At 38.6% G+C, this 15,000-nt stretch overlaps 2 protein-coding genes and 1 pseudogene across 5 annotated transcripts in view; all 3 read left to right on the top strand.

The window, feature by feature from the left end:
* LOC144640322 (uncharacterized) overlaps positions 1-3,566 on the top strand; it is an 18,331-nt gene extending 14,765 nt beyond the window's left edge. Inside the window, exons 7-8 of the mRNA XM_078499499.1 lie at positions 3,193-3,521; positions 3,554-3,566. Of these exons, the coding sequence (XP_078355625.1) occupies positions 3,193-3,521; positions 3,554-3,566 (342 nt within the window). The remainder of the gene's footprint in view (positions 1-3,192; positions 3,522-3,553) is intronic.
* The window catches only part of LOC144644888 (uncharacterized), an 82,690-nt pseudogene that overhangs the window by 59,394 nt on the left and 8,296 nt on the right, over positions 1-15,000 (top strand). The gene's annotated exons all lie outside the window — the stretch shown is intronic.
* On the top strand, positions 3,527-4,944 carry LOC144644903 (tiggy-winkle hedgehog protein-like). 3 transcript variants are annotated; one of them, XM_078504460.1, is made up of 2 exons: positions 3,527-4,663; positions 4,889-4,944. In XM_078504460.1, exon 1 carries the CDS (start codon positions 3,589-3,591, stop codon positions 4,117-4,119), a length of 531 nt encoding a protein of 176 aa, XP_078360586.1. In that variant the 5' UTR covers positions 3,527-3,588; the 3' UTR covers positions 4,120-4,663; positions 4,889-4,944. The 3 variants fall into 3 exon arrangements, with proteins under 3 accessions (XP_078360586.1, XP_078360587.1, XP_078360589.1); XM_078504461.1 differs by having other exon boundaries at positions 4,861-4,941; XM_078504463.1 differs by having other exon boundaries at positions 4,917-4,940.

Here is a 15,000-nt window from a genome sequence, read left to right as displayed (position 1 = left end):
TATATATATATAAAATATATATAGGAATTTTGTGTTTCGATTTTCCGTATTAAAGTGCTCGATACATTTAAGCAGAGCGTAATATATAAACATTGAAAATAGAAAAAACTACACTTTCATCCCTACAAGCCTGTTTCGTGATTGCTCACTCTTCAGGGGATTTTAATGACAAGAATATTCTCAACCGTCGTTTATATACTATAAAATTTACATAATTAATGAAGCAGAAAATAACCGTCGATTTTATACTAAAAATTTACATAATATATGATGCAGACAATTTGAATGTACAAGTAACCGTCGATTATATACTTTAAAATTTACATAATTAATGATGCAGAAAATTTAAATGTTCAAGTGTTAGTTGTTACATAGCAACGCTTTGTTTCGGTGACGGCAAGAAGATACAAGTTCGTTACGTTTGTTAAGCGATGATAGGTCAGGTCGGCAGATGATGAGAAGCTTCTCTTTGAGACACAGATTACATCTTTTGCTTGAGCTGTTGTAAGATGAGCAGAAAACGACTTCAAGACAAGATTCAGAAATCACACTTCATCATTCAAGCACGCAAAACACAGAAACTCTACCGAACTCAGCAAACACATCTGGACTCTTAAAGATAACAACATTGACCACTCTATTTCATGGCGCATCATTTCATCCTGCTCATCTTACAACAGCTCAAGCAAAAGATGTAATCTGTGTCTCAAAGAGAAGCTTCTCATCATCTGCCGACCTGACCTATCATCGCTTAACAAACGTAACGAACTTGTATCTTCTTGCCGTCACCGAAACAAAGCGTTGCTATGTAACAACTAACACTTGAACATTTAAATTTTCTGCATCATTAATTATGTAAATTTTAAAGTATATAATCGACGGTTACTTGTACATTCAAATTGTCTGCATCATATATTATGTAAATTTTTAGTATAAAATCGACGGTTATTTTCTGCTTCATTAATTATGTAAATTTTATAGTATATAAACGACGGTTGAGAATATTCTTGTCATTAAAATCCCCTGAAGAGTGAGCAATCACGAAACAGGCTTGTAGGGATGAAAGTGTAGTTTTTTCTATTTTCAATGTTTATATATATATATATATATATATATATATATATATATATATATACAAATAAGAAGGAAAGTATTACTAGTTACTCGAGTTTCACGCTCAAGGCGATCATCAGACTGAGTCAGTCTACGAGAAGATGTCAGTTATAAATGTTCAAATTCAGGGACGGTTGAAGCGACGCTTCTTCTGATTGGTTGTCGCGAAGAACTTGTTTTCGTGGCGGCATTTCGTTACCAGCTCGGATTTCTTGTTTAAAAGGGAGGCATTTTGCGAGGTCAAGATGCAAAGTTTTTCAATTAAACACAGGTTGCAGCGAGAAGGGTTACCTTTGTACGCTCTTGCTCTTTTGATGATGCGCCAGTTGATTTTGTAGTCGATGTTTCTGTCCTTTAAGTCCCAGATGTGTTTTGAAAGTACAGTGTCATGTGAGTGTTTTCGGTCTTTGAAAGAAAGCTTGTGATTGTTGTATCGTGTTTTGAATTCGTGTTCTGTCATGCCAATGTAGGTCCTTGAGTTTCCGGAAGTTGTTGTGACAGTAGCTTCGTAGATAATGTTTTTGGTGAGGCACGTGCCGTCAAGAGGGCAAAGGTTTTTGTTTCTACAATTGCATGTCTTTTCGCGGAGGTCGCGTTACTTTCATTTAGAATTTTTTGATTGTGGCTTTTGATTATGTTAGCCATGTTTGTGGTGCAGCTGTAGCTGACCTTAAGGTTGTTCCTATTGAATATCTTGTGCAGCTTGTTAGACTTCGGGAAATGCTTGTCAATCAGGCAAAGGAAGGACTTGGCGATGTTTGTTCGAACATTTTGACTGTACGGTGGGTTGAACCATATGATATTCCTTGATCGGTTTCTTGATTTTGATCTTCCTTGGTCTTGATTTTCAACATAATGGATTTGCTGGTTGAACCCACTGGATTTTAGAGCATTGTTGTACAATTGCGATGTTTTGTGGAACTCGTCTTGGTCGCAGGATAAGCCAGATATTCTAGTGCCTATGGATGTCGGAATTTGCCTAATTGTAGATGGAGGATGATTGGATTTGGCGTTAATGTACAACGGATCGTTGTCAGGTTTTCTGTAGGGGTAATATCTTCCAGTTGTCAGATTTAGCGTGACATCTAGATAATCCACCACCTTGAGATTGCTTTGCACTGTGATTTTCAATCCAAGGTCTCCGATGACTTTAGAAAAGGCTTTTCTTGCTTTCTTACCGGCTCTTGCATTCATGTTCTTAAAGACTGCTAAACCGTCGTCTCTATACAAGCCGATGTCTCCTTCTGGGAATTTCGATGATAATTTGTGCAGGATGTACAGGCCAACTAGCTCGCAAACCTCTGCTCCATCATAGCAGCCCATGGCCACATCAAACATAGGGGAATCACCTCTCTTGACCCAGGGTTCATTTTTATCAAAAAGGAGGGTTTTCCTTGAGTGCATGATGATTTCAATCTCCTGCTCTGAGACGGTTGTGTGTTGTTTTGCATACTCTATATATATATATATATATATATATATATATCGATGACATTTCCTACGTTCTTCGAGATTCAGCCATCTCAAGACTGTTAATGCATCAGTGGATGAGGAGTGAAATGATCTATCTAATATCAGCTTATCTGCTTTGTTTTACAGAATTTGCAATTCATTCATTAGTGAGACATTTTCCTTGTCACCCCAGACTAAATCAGCATAATCAAAAATAGGTAGCATTAAGCTGTTATAAAAAAAGTAACCGGGCATTATAAGATAAATAATACCGAATCCTACGTAAAAGACCAAGGTTCTTATAAACCTTAGATGAAATATACTCAACATGGTCGGACCATGTAAAAGTTAAGGACAACATAACTCCCAAATATTTAAAACTAGTTACAGAATGCATATCAGTGTCAAAAATAGATAATGAGAAAGAGAAAGTACCAACAAGTTTCCTATTACTGCCTATAATCATGGATTTTGTATTAGTAAGATTCAAAGTTAGCTTATTGCCATGTAGCCACTGAGCAACTTTCAAGAGATTATTATTATTATTATTATTATTATTATTATTATTATTTTACTATATCCTTGGTAACTGAACGAAACTGACCTCGGATGTACTTCATGTTTCAGCAAATAGACAAAATGACGGAAGGGAGACCACCCTTTGTGCACAGATTAACCAAAGTTTCAAAAGACGTTTTGGATAGACACATCAAGGCAGTGATGGAGAATAACGGAATAGATAGAGAACTTCAATCATTGCAAGAACGAGAAGAAGAACTTAGAAGGCAACTGGAAGAGAAAAAAAGACAAGGGGAAAGCGGCGGCTGGCGGGCGAAGGAACTTGAAGAAAAGCTCAAACAAGTACTCGAAAGAAAAGAGAAACTACAGAAGGAACGAAAACGAGTAGAAGGCGAATTAGGAGGAGGAGGAGGAGGAGGAGGAGGAGCACCTGAAGAGCCCCATACTGGCGGTTGTTATCCTGGCTCAGCCTCCTTTGTTGACCTTCACGGTCGACTCCGAAGAATGGATTCCTTAAAACTCGGAGACGAAGTCCACGTGATATCTACCAAAGGGATCTGTCTCGAACCCGTAATTACCTTCATTCACTATCATCCAGAAGTCATGCAAGAATTCCTCAAAATCACAACCAAGAAGAATAAGGTCCTGAAGATCACTGAAGACCATCTGATATTTGTGGAGAAGAAAGGCCAAGCAGCAGCCATCCCTGCCAGAGATGTAAACGTCGGTGACACAGTGTACGTGAAAGAAAAGCACGGTGTAGAGAAGGATGCAGTTCAGAGCACCAGCACTGTCTACGAGAAAGGTGTTTACGCCCCAGTGACCCTCGGTGGCACCATTCTGGTCAACGATGTGCACACCTCGTGTTACTTTGATGTGCTGTCTCATGAGTGGTCCCACAGGGCCATGGGTGTTGCTCGCGCAGTGCATTATGTGTCCCCTTGGATGCTGCAGCGGATCAGTGGTGTTGGACAGAAGGATGGATTCCAAGGCTGGTGCAGACTGGTTCATAAGATGCTCACTTTGTTGGACTGAACTTTGTTCGGTAATTACTGATTTCCTAGTTCTATTTTACCTGATTTGATTTCATAGCTTACATCTTATTCACACCGAAAGCTAAACACTTTTAAGGGCTGTTTTGTTAAATACCATTTGAAATTGTTTTCTTAACAAAAGTTGCTAACTGATGATGTTTGTCGACTTCAAATTTAGCACAATAAAAGCACAAGTTAGAGCTTAATGGAACCCTATGAATAATTTAGTATTTCAGTTTTCTGTTGCTGATTTTCATTTAGTTAAATAAGGTTTAACTCCTGGGTTTAACTAAACATGTTTTGTTGGTGTGAGTGGGGTATTAGTTTTTTCTCGTTTTGCACCTGTTTAGTCTTCTTCAAATGGAAATTTTAAATACGTAACACCAAGCGAGCTTAAATGCGAAGGAAGGTATTATATTACGTACCGAATGTAGTTGTAGATTGGATTTACGTTTTTTCACATCTCAATCAGACTATTGTAGTTATTAGTCTTACACTTAATGTTTAAAACGTACATTGATTGTTCTTGTGTATAGGACGCTTTGGTACCTTCTCCAGTCACGAGGAGTTGTGTTACTCATGTTGACTTGCGAAAGAATTCAACAATGGGCCTTAAACGAGATTGTTTGAATCATTTTTCACTAGGTCTAGGATGAGACAAAGAGCTTTGTAGCTAGTTAGTATGACAAAGAGCTTTGTAGTTAGTTGGCGTGATATAGAACTTCGACAAAGAACTTACGAGTTAGCGTGATATAGAACTTTGTAGCTAGTTGGTGTGACAAAGAGATTTGTAATAAGTTAGTGTGACAAAGAGATTTGTAGTAAGGGCTGGGTCGCACTAGAGGACAAAATTGTTTTTGTTGAGTTAAAATTTTACTCAAATTTCTGTTTCCGGTAAAAAATTATTTTGGCGTGCTAGGGTCGCACCAATTTATAGATTTGCCAAACAATGTGTCAACAGGAGAATATTAAATTCGAGATCCAGCTTGAATTGGGTCAGGTTAACGTGGAATTGCGACACGAAGCTTTCGCTTTCCATGGGATTTTAGTCCTTTTAACCTGCATGCAGGCTACAATGGGAAGCATATTCAATATGCAATGTATTAAATGCCTGCACAACTCATTCAGCTGATTCTGTTTAATTATGAGCACCAAATCAGGCAACGTAAACGGCGAAGACTGTGAAGACGACACATCCCGCATCGGTGGCAATTGCCAAGACCAAATGGATCATGGTTTGAAATCAACTTTAGCAAAGCATTGGAAGTCATATATGGCCACGAAGGATCCATATCGTGACGAGGTTGGCACCAAAATCAGGAAAATATTTATTTTAGCGCAATTTTCACTTCCCTTTTACGTCTCGATTGACATCTTAATAGCTTTTTTGACGTTTTGGGGCATTTTGTCGAGGTCCAGAGCTTGGCAATTTTAAGTGCCGGCATCTTTGAAAATTTGGTACATTCCGCTCATTTTTGAAAATGTCTGACAAATCGGTCGCACTAGAAAAACCTATTTGATGACAGATTTTTTTGTAAAACAAACAACTTTTTACACTAGTGCGACCCGGCCCTAAGTAAGTGTTAATTAGGTTGCGTGACATAGAAATTTGTAGCTAGTTTGTGTGGCAAAGAACTTTGTAGTTAGTTGGCGTGACAAAGAACTTTGTAGTTAATTGGTGTGACAAAGAACTTTGTAGTTAGTTTGTGTGGCAAGAACTTTGTAGTTAGTTAGCGTGACAAAGGACATTGTCATTAGGTTGCGTGGCATAGAACTTTACGAGTTAGTTAGCGTGACATAGAATTTTGTATTTTGATGGTGTGACAAACAACGTTGTAGTTAGTGGTGTGACAAAGAACTTTGTACTTAGTTGGCGTGACAAACAACGTTGTAGTTAGTGGTGTGACAAAGAACTTTGTAGTTGGTTGGCGTGACAAACAACGTTGTTGTTAGTGGTGTGACAATGAACTTTGTAGTTAGTTGGTGTGACAAAGAACTTTGTAGTAGGTAGCGTGACAAAGGACTTTCTAGTTAGTCGGCGTGAAAAAGAAAGTTGTATTTAGTTAGATCGAGTGACAAAGAAATTTGTAGTTAATTTACGTGTCATAGGACTTTGTAGCTAGTTCTTGTGACAAAGAACTTTGTAGTAAGGTTGCGTGACGAAGAGCTTTGTAGTTCATACCAAAGGCCTTTGTAGCCACTTGGTGTGACATGAAACTTTGTAATAAGTTAACGTAACAAAAAAAAAATTATAGTTAGTATACGTGACACTAATAATAACAACTGTACGTGGGCAGTTTGTGTACAGCCTTTAAAGTAATTTTTTGTAGCTCTGTAGCGGTTTTCTGAAATAAAGAGCTTTGTAGTAAGTAAGCGTGACAAAACTTTGAAGTCATTTAGTGTGACAACAAACTTTGTGGTTAGATTTTGTGACAAAGAACTTTGTTAGTTGGTGTTGCTTTCAGTTTGCGTTGCAAGAACTTTGCAGATACTTTGCGTGACAAACAGCTTTGAAATTAGATTGCGTGACAAAGGGCTTTGCATTTCGTTTGTGTTGCCGAGTAAAACTGAAAGTTAGCTAGCGTGACAAAGAACTTAGCGGATTGCTGTTGTGACATAATACGTTGATGATAGCTAGCCTGGCTCTAACGTAAAAGTTCTTTATGGCACGAAGTTTCTTTTTTCGTATGATAAAACGTTTAAGCTAGGGCCAATCTTAAAAAGAAGACACTGTCGCGGAAGAAGTTGTTTCCTATTTACTCAAGTGGGGAACGCATATATCGGAAGCAAGTCTCAAGAAATGTTTTTGAAGCATATTGAAAACATCTTTTCTTAAAAGTGAAAGCATTTGTTCCCGTGATACTGTCTCCTCGTTCAGTCGTCCAGACCCATATGTACCGTAAATAGATTTTTATACCTAGTTTGAGTGAAAAGGAAACCCGACGATGGTTTAACGATGTAAACACCAGCTTTCCAAATCCGCTTCTGAGGTTACATTTAATTTGCCTTTATCACGTTTTATCATGTTCGTATGGACAATAAACTTCGCTTAACCCGGCAGGTGACTCCCTATATGAAACTGACGGGTATGCTCGTCACACCTTCCAGCGATGAAAAGGAACGTGTCTCGGTACTACATAGTGTTTCCAACTTCAATACCCACATTCGTAGTTTTCACAATACCTTTTCTTGGCATTTATCCAGTTTTGTGGTTTAACTAATTTGACTACAGGAGAAATCAGAAATCCATAGATGACGCTGGAAATTTTTATGTGCGAGTTGAAGGCTATCAATGCATATACAGACGAAGCGTGATTCTAGTACGCGTTACAAATTTCTTCAGTTGAAAACTTTTGACGAGCATCCCCGTTTCTTTTATATGCCGGGAGTGACCAGTTAGCTTACTTAACAAATCGAAACAAAGAAAGTTGTATTTGAGTTAGGTTGTGATTTACATACTGACACTGTAACCAGGCAGTAATTGTACCGTAACGTAGCATGGCTGTAACTGACGAAATGCATTTATTAACGAACCTATATTACTGGTTTTCCTTATCGAGTAATTTGGCTGCAAATCAGCATCGATATAGAGCGATTTTCATTGAGTGTCGTGAAACCAAAACGAAAGTAATCACTCTGACCGGTCAACCCATCAGAAATCGAAGTAAATACATGTAGCCGGCGCGAAGAGTAGGAAAACGTGTGTGAGCGAGTCACGATTGTTTGGTCTTATTTCTGATTGGTTGAGAAAGGGGCGCGAGTTTTAAACCCAGTCACTAAGCCTGGTTATGCAAAACCAAAGCATGTGCAAATTACTTTCGATACTCAAGCGAGAATCACTCTAACCGGTCTGGGCTCAATTCAATTCAATGAAAGTCAGGATTGTCATAATGGGAGTACAATTTCAAATTCTATCCACAAGACCTCGGGCGATGCTAAAAGTGTGTTTCATTTCTTGTCTGGTTCTCTGTAGCAGAAGTCCTGATATACTAAAAATGGGAAAAACGACACAGCTTTTTTGTGGGCAATCCTAAAAAAGAAATTCGGAATTCGGAATTACTTTCGTTAAATTAATTATTTATCAATTACGAATTAAGATATCAGGTTATTAATTGAGATCACTGGTCAAATTTGGGCATTGTGGAAGAGCTGGGGAACAAGTCACGTTTTCACGTTAATATTTGTATACCTCCCCGTACACATCGGCGCTGTCTTGCATACAAATGCACGAAGAATAACAACCGAAAACGCGTCTCAGGTTATCCCAACTGAAGGACATTCTTGGGCTTTAAAACAATATGAATCACATTCTTACGACTGTCGTGTAAAACACAAGGAATGTCGTGGAATTTTGAAATTCGCTCTATCATTCTTATCATTTACGGAAAGAAACCGCCTTTTACGGTTTTTGAATGCAGAGATATATTTCGGTTGGAGCGGTCTAGTTTAGGGACTGGTCAATAAGTAGAGGGGGGGGGGGGGGTGGGCCGGAGCAGAAAGGGGGTGGGTCATCAGTTTTTGAGCCCTCGAAAAGGGGTGGGCTATGTAGTTTTGATCTACTCGTAGGGGGTGGGTCATCTTATTTATATCAGTATAAATTGATAAAATTCTCGAAGTGAGCAGTTTTAAATGATTTTCTAGCGATTTCAGGAGGCCCAAGTATAACAATTTCCCGGGGGAGCATGCCCCCTGACCCCCCTAGATGGCTTGTGATTACAGTTTTGCCTGTCTGTCTTCAGCCTCTGTAGATTCACTCTGCGCTTTAGGCTTTCACCAGTAAACTCTTTTCTCAAACACTTTGCAATTATGGATTATAGACAGTGGTTGTAGATAGTTTCTGTTATTAATTTCTGTATTTCTTGAATAATTATTTATGAATTAATGTTACGTACTGTTCCAGTTTTCCCATATGTTTCTGTCTAAATTTTCCCATGGACTTAACACACAAGTATGTGGAAAACTTAAAAAAGACTAGTATACCAAATTTTCCCTTTTTGGTGTGCTAAGAAATGGAAAAAGACGTATACCGAACATCAGTGTCCATCAGGGAAAATTAGGGTGGTGTATGTAGGGAATCACACTTCAAAAGCCGATATCAAATAAAAAACCTCCAACCCCTTACAGAATAATGAACTTTTTTAGCAAAGGGGGTGGGTCATGTAATTTTCAACTCCCTATCAGGGGTGGGTCAGTCAGTTTTGAGCCAGAAGAAAGGGGTGGGTCACAAATTTTCAAGCCACCACTTTTCCAACTGCTCCGGCCCACCCCCCCTGGTACTTATTGACCAGTCCCTTAACGAAAAGAAAATGTTCCATTTGGGCAAAAACACTCCTCACTACTACCACAAAAGTTCAGAGATCTTCACTTAAACGAGAGAAAAGTTAAACGGGGGGAGAAAAAAGGCAGAAACGAGGTGCGCGGGTGGAGGGGGTGGCACCTCACGCCTTACATAGCCTTTTCCCCAGTCTTTCGAAGCGCGCTTGTAAGCGAATACAACAGAAACCTCTGCAGAGGAGAGAGCGTCTTCCTCATGCAATCCATTGTTTCTGTGACCAATTAATAATACTCGTTGCTTGCAGATACTGTTTTATGGCTAATAATTGGCTGTCTTATTCCAGTTAAAAGAAAATGACTGTTGGTTTTCAACTGAGTGCACAAACTCTTGCAAAATGGAACAATACCTTAAAGCAGAAGCTTTCTGCTAAAAAGTGCAAAGACCGCTACAGCCGTAAACATCATAGTTGTAGTTTTCTCAGTACCTTTTTGGGTATTTTTAATTAAATTCTACAGCTAACATGGAGCACTGAAAAGTTGAAACACTCTTGAAGCTTTAAAAGGCGCATCAAGTTTCGCTGCCAGTGCCGTTGTTGTTGTTCGTCTTTCTCTTAAAAAGATGATCATCTTCACTTCTCATAGAAGGCTTCAGAGATGATCATAAGTCCAATTCGAGCCAAGAATTCTATAAAACAGTGAGAGCCGGTCAACTGAGTTGATGGGTCTCGAACTGTTGACCTGTTGTGGTATGGAAAATGAAGAGCTAGGCTTGCTGCAGTGCAAACAGTCAGTACATATACGTTTACAAATCAGGCTGTGGGAGCGCTTAAAATTGAACTGCGCGCGCTTAGAGCATTCTTGCATATGCAAAGAAGCTTGACTGCTTGGGCGTATAATTAACGCTCGCAGATGCAGATCTTATTTCACGCACAGTGCGAGTTGAAAAATTAAACTAACGCGAGAAAAGGTTTGGAAAGGAAGATTAAAAAGCTGTGATGCCGTCGAATGTGCCCAGATTATATTCCTATCATTCCACTCTTTCCTAGGATCCAGCGAATTCAAGACTGTACCTCCATCTATATACGTTAGCTCATATTCTGGTATCCTTGTTTTTATTCAGAGCCAAAAGAAAAAAAGGGAATTTTTTAAGGGTTCACAGCAAGATTTTAAACTCCCATTTGAATACGATATTTATGCGTGTTAGCTTTTGAGTTTCTTTGCATGTGTAAGAAAAAGTATTTGCTCAAGAATCGAGTCAATCTCACAGTTTCTTAAAACGGTGGTTATTGATAAGTCAGATATTTTTTCCAAAGTTTCTTATCGTGTCATTCTATTTGGCGAGTTTGGAGAAGTGCTTGAGAAATACTTGAAAGTTCTTAAATAGTGCTTATTAAAAGGACTGAAATTAAGCAACAACGAGAAGACAAAGTCTATATGAAGGAGGAGCTCATACGAAGAAGAAAGAAGTGTCCATACAAGAAGCAACCTATAAAAAGGCCGAAGGATCATGCAAAGCACGAGTAAAATTGCTATAGATGATGAGACCTGCTCCAGGCGAACTAGTTGCGCAATTAAGCTGGCTAAGTCGATGGCGGAGGAACCCGAAAATAGCTGATTCAGTTTAAGGTCTGGTCGCTAGTATTAAAACCCTTAATATGCTGAAATTACTCCATAAAACGCGTTTTTAACCGTTAATCGATTTTCTTGGCTCTACGGTTTTAAATTTTCTCTAAACTTTGCTAGAAAATGCACTTTCTGACACTGCAGTACGTTTTTGATGAAATTCCATGTAAAAATGTACATTTTACTTTAGCGCATGCGCATAAGCCAAAATTTGGCCTTTTTGCTGAACCGTTCCGATTTTTATCCCTTGCTCCTTTCCTTTTCGTTTTTCTCTGCTTTCTTGTTCTCTCTATCTTTTATTCTGTGCACGCCTTCTACTGGCCTGAAAAGTTTTGATCTTAATCAAGGGAAAACCCTGGAAAGGAGACCATGAACAAGTGCGGGTATATTGGCCTGTTTTAACACCAATTTTACACCAAAAACTGATCACGTTTTTTTCGATTAGCTCTGTCGGAATGCAGTCAATGTTCAAGATGGACACTCCTGTGGAAAGATCTATCCAAACTCTATAAGTTGCACATCACAAAAATCTGCTGACGTGTAAATTGGTGACGTCAGAAGTGGTTAAATGGCCATTCCTCCAAATCTGGGATAATCCGGACTTAGCATATTAAGGATTAAAACACGTAGTTTCAAGTAATATCATGGTTTAAATCTAAAAATTAAAAAAGAAGACAAAAAAGAAAACGAAGGAACTTGTCCGGATAAGAACATAAAATTAATTTCATAATTAAATTACGTAAACTAATAAAAAAAACGTAATTTTTTTCCCTCAAATAAAGTGTAACTGATAGATGCCTGATAGCGCGTGAAAGTGGCTTTCAATCAGTCACGGGACAACGTTGGCATTCTATTGGCGTTCTAAGTGAATGCCATGCCAGGATTCCTATACAGATCGACTGAATAAAAGGTAGATTTTATGCGTATAACTCATATCTGACATGTTTGTCAAGTTGTTATTTGTTCGAGTGTTACTCGTCAGATTGTTCTTCGTATGCATATGTTTGTTCCCGTATGTTAGCCGTACATGTTCCGCGTATTACTCATATATTACCCGTGTGACACTCTTAGTACCTGTGTGATGTTTAAGTCATGATCGGAGTTTGACAAAACGTCTGTGGACGTAACATAAACGTTTTCCTAAGAAACAAGCAAAGCAACAAAGCTACCAGTTGAAAAGCGGCAATTTTAACGAACATGTAAACGAAGCCCCTTTGAGGAGTTTTTAATTAATCCGACCACTCAGAGTCAACTCAGAGACCGGAAAGGGATTTCCAGACAACGATATACAAGGGTGGGCCGTTTTTTCTAAATAAAAATTGGGTATATTTTAGTTGATTTGTTGATCCTTATCTAAAGCATCGGTATTTTGCTTTTTAAGGTGTATGTTGGTCTATTTTGAGTATGTTGGTATCTTGTATTTTGTGTATTCAGTGGGATCCCGATTATTTGAACCCTAGATTCCTCGAGCCTCCTGAGAACTCAGCCAAAAGTCGATTCCTTATTTCAGTCGAACACTACAAATTTACTCCTGATTTCTCCAACACCCAGATTTTTAGGACAAATTTTTGTTTCCGCTTGAGTTTCGAGAAATTGGGATTCCACTGAAGAGACCACTACCTTCTTTTCCCTCCCAACCGTGATAACTGGAGCGTGAAAACAAACAAAATTTGAAAAACAAAAAGAAATGTTAGAAAAACCACAAGTCTTAAGCTCTTAGAGATGATCTAATTTATTGGGATTTGATCATTTATCCTTCATTCAAAATCATTAACGGTTGAAATTCAGACATACTAATGCCAACCTTAAAAGGGGTATTTACGGACGGTACATCTTTAAAATGAGTCTAACCTAACCCTAAAGATCTTTTCCCCTCTCTGGTGCTTTTCTTAACTTGGATACCATTGTTTTGAGATAAGGTAATTTTGTACATTCCCTTAAGACCTTATAATCATGAAAGCTCCTCCAAGTAACGCGGTGTAACTCTTTTATAACATCTTATATATAAATACAAAGTTTTTGTCAAGCACAGTTACTGCAAAGTCTTTTCTGACTCAAACAACTACAAAATTGCTTCTTTCTGCACACAACTAACATATAAGTTCCTCAGTCTTTTTATGTGAAATAACTCCCAGGTAAAATGTTATTCACAAAACAAATGATACTACAAAGCTACAAAATATTTTTAAAGTTCGCATATTATTCTAAAATCTTTGAGATCGACGATAGCCCAACAAAAAATCAATCAGAAAATTAAGTCGCTTTCATTAAAAAAAAAGAACAAAAACAACTGAAAACTAAACACCAATTGCATGATGGTTTTCTGTCAAGATTACGCAGCATATTAGTGTACCTCTCTCTTAAGTGAAGAAGATACCAAACATTGCTCACTATTGTGGTCCAAATGAATTTAAGGACGTTCGTGCTTATTGTTTCTTCGCATCCTTACAGTGCCTGTTGATAGCCTTGCTTTAACTTTGCTTGTAGTTTACACTCTTAAATGGTCGGTTACCCCTACTTTTTTGATAGTCAACTTTCTTTTCCAATTCTCGACAGATTGTAAAAAAGGAACAAACAATCAATGTGGGAATTTCAAAATATCCAATTTTATTGCGCAAATAGCATCAAACTCTGCCCTCTTGTTCCTCGCGAAGCGAGGCCGAAGGCCGAGCGTAGCGGGATGTATAATTTTGTCCCTCAAAGGGCTCAGGCGGGTTGAAATCTCGTGTGGAGTTTACGGTCATATATATATATATATATATTTGTGAGCTTGGTGTCTGGCGGAAATGACGTCACACGGCCGCGCGCTGGTGGCCTAATGGTAAGGCGTCGAACTTCAAATCAGATCTTCGGGACTGAGGCCGGGGGTTGGAATCCCGCTAAGGTTTTTTTTTTTTTGTAGGTTCGAATCCCGAGCCTTTCATTTTTATCGTTTTTCTTTTCGGATTAAAATAGCACTGATTTCCACATAATACTCCCTCAACGCCTATTCAGGCTTAAACCTTTCATGGCCATCAGGGGCGCGCGGGCGGAGGGTTCGAATCCTCCTGCCTTTTGTTCTTCTTTTTTTAATGCCCTGAAATAAATGTCCAAAATGCGAATATCCAATAATTTGTCGATGATTTTGAAAATAGCCTTCTCTTCCCAACGCTTTATACCTCTTTACGAACCAGAAAGAGCCGCCATTTTCAAAGCGGAGTAGACCCTGGGAACGAGGGTGTCGCGGCCATGTCCGTTACTAGGCAACAATAACAAATCACCGGTTAAAACCGGTTATCACTCCTTATTTATAACACCCCCCTCCCTCCCCAACCCAGAGCTTCGCGAGGCCCTGCGAGTCACGTATTACTAGTAGCTATAAGACCAGTGCAAATGTGATCGCTAAATGATAAGATAAGCCTTAAGATAAAGATTTGGCAGAGAAAACTGTAGCCCGTTTTTTCATTTTAGGGTGGTGTTTTGGACATCCTATCTCCACAAGAAAGTTGGTTTCTCCCCTCCCCTGATTTCTTTTTACATTTCTGACATGACTTACCCATAATTTCACAGTGGTGAAAATCTTAGAAAAAATCAATGTTAGAAGATTTTTGCACGAACGTCCTTAAGTAAAATGAATACATGACAAGAAATTACTTACCATTATAAGATCGATATGTTTCTAAAGAAAATTCGTTTTAAAATGTTTGTCTAGCCTATTCATCCTTAATCATCCCTTTAGCGTTTTGGTCTCAGGTGGCTGAATTACTACCCTAATTAAAAGAACACTAGTCTCTTAATTAAAGATCTATAAAGTCTGATTGAAAATGTGATCTTTAGTAATTATAATACAATTTTCTTAAAGATCACAAAGAGTTCAGTTCGCCAAAGTGAGCATCTTGTGAGCCAGTCTGCACCAACCTGGGAATCCATCCTTTTGTCCAACACCACTGATCCACTGCAGCATCCAAGGGGACACATAATGCACGGCTCGGGCAACACCCATGGC

The sequence above is a fragment of the Oculina patagonica genome, chromosome 2, assembly GCF_052425735.1.
Source record: "Oculina patagonica isolate OP01 chromosome 2, crgOcupat, whole genome shotgun sequence".
Classification (NCBI taxonomy): domain Eukaryota; kingdom Metazoa; phylum Cnidaria; class Anthozoa; order Scleractinia; family Oculinidae; genus Oculina; species Oculina patagonica.
Note: the sequence above shows the minus strand (reverse complement) of the source record. Positions and strands in the feature narration are given on the sequence as shown.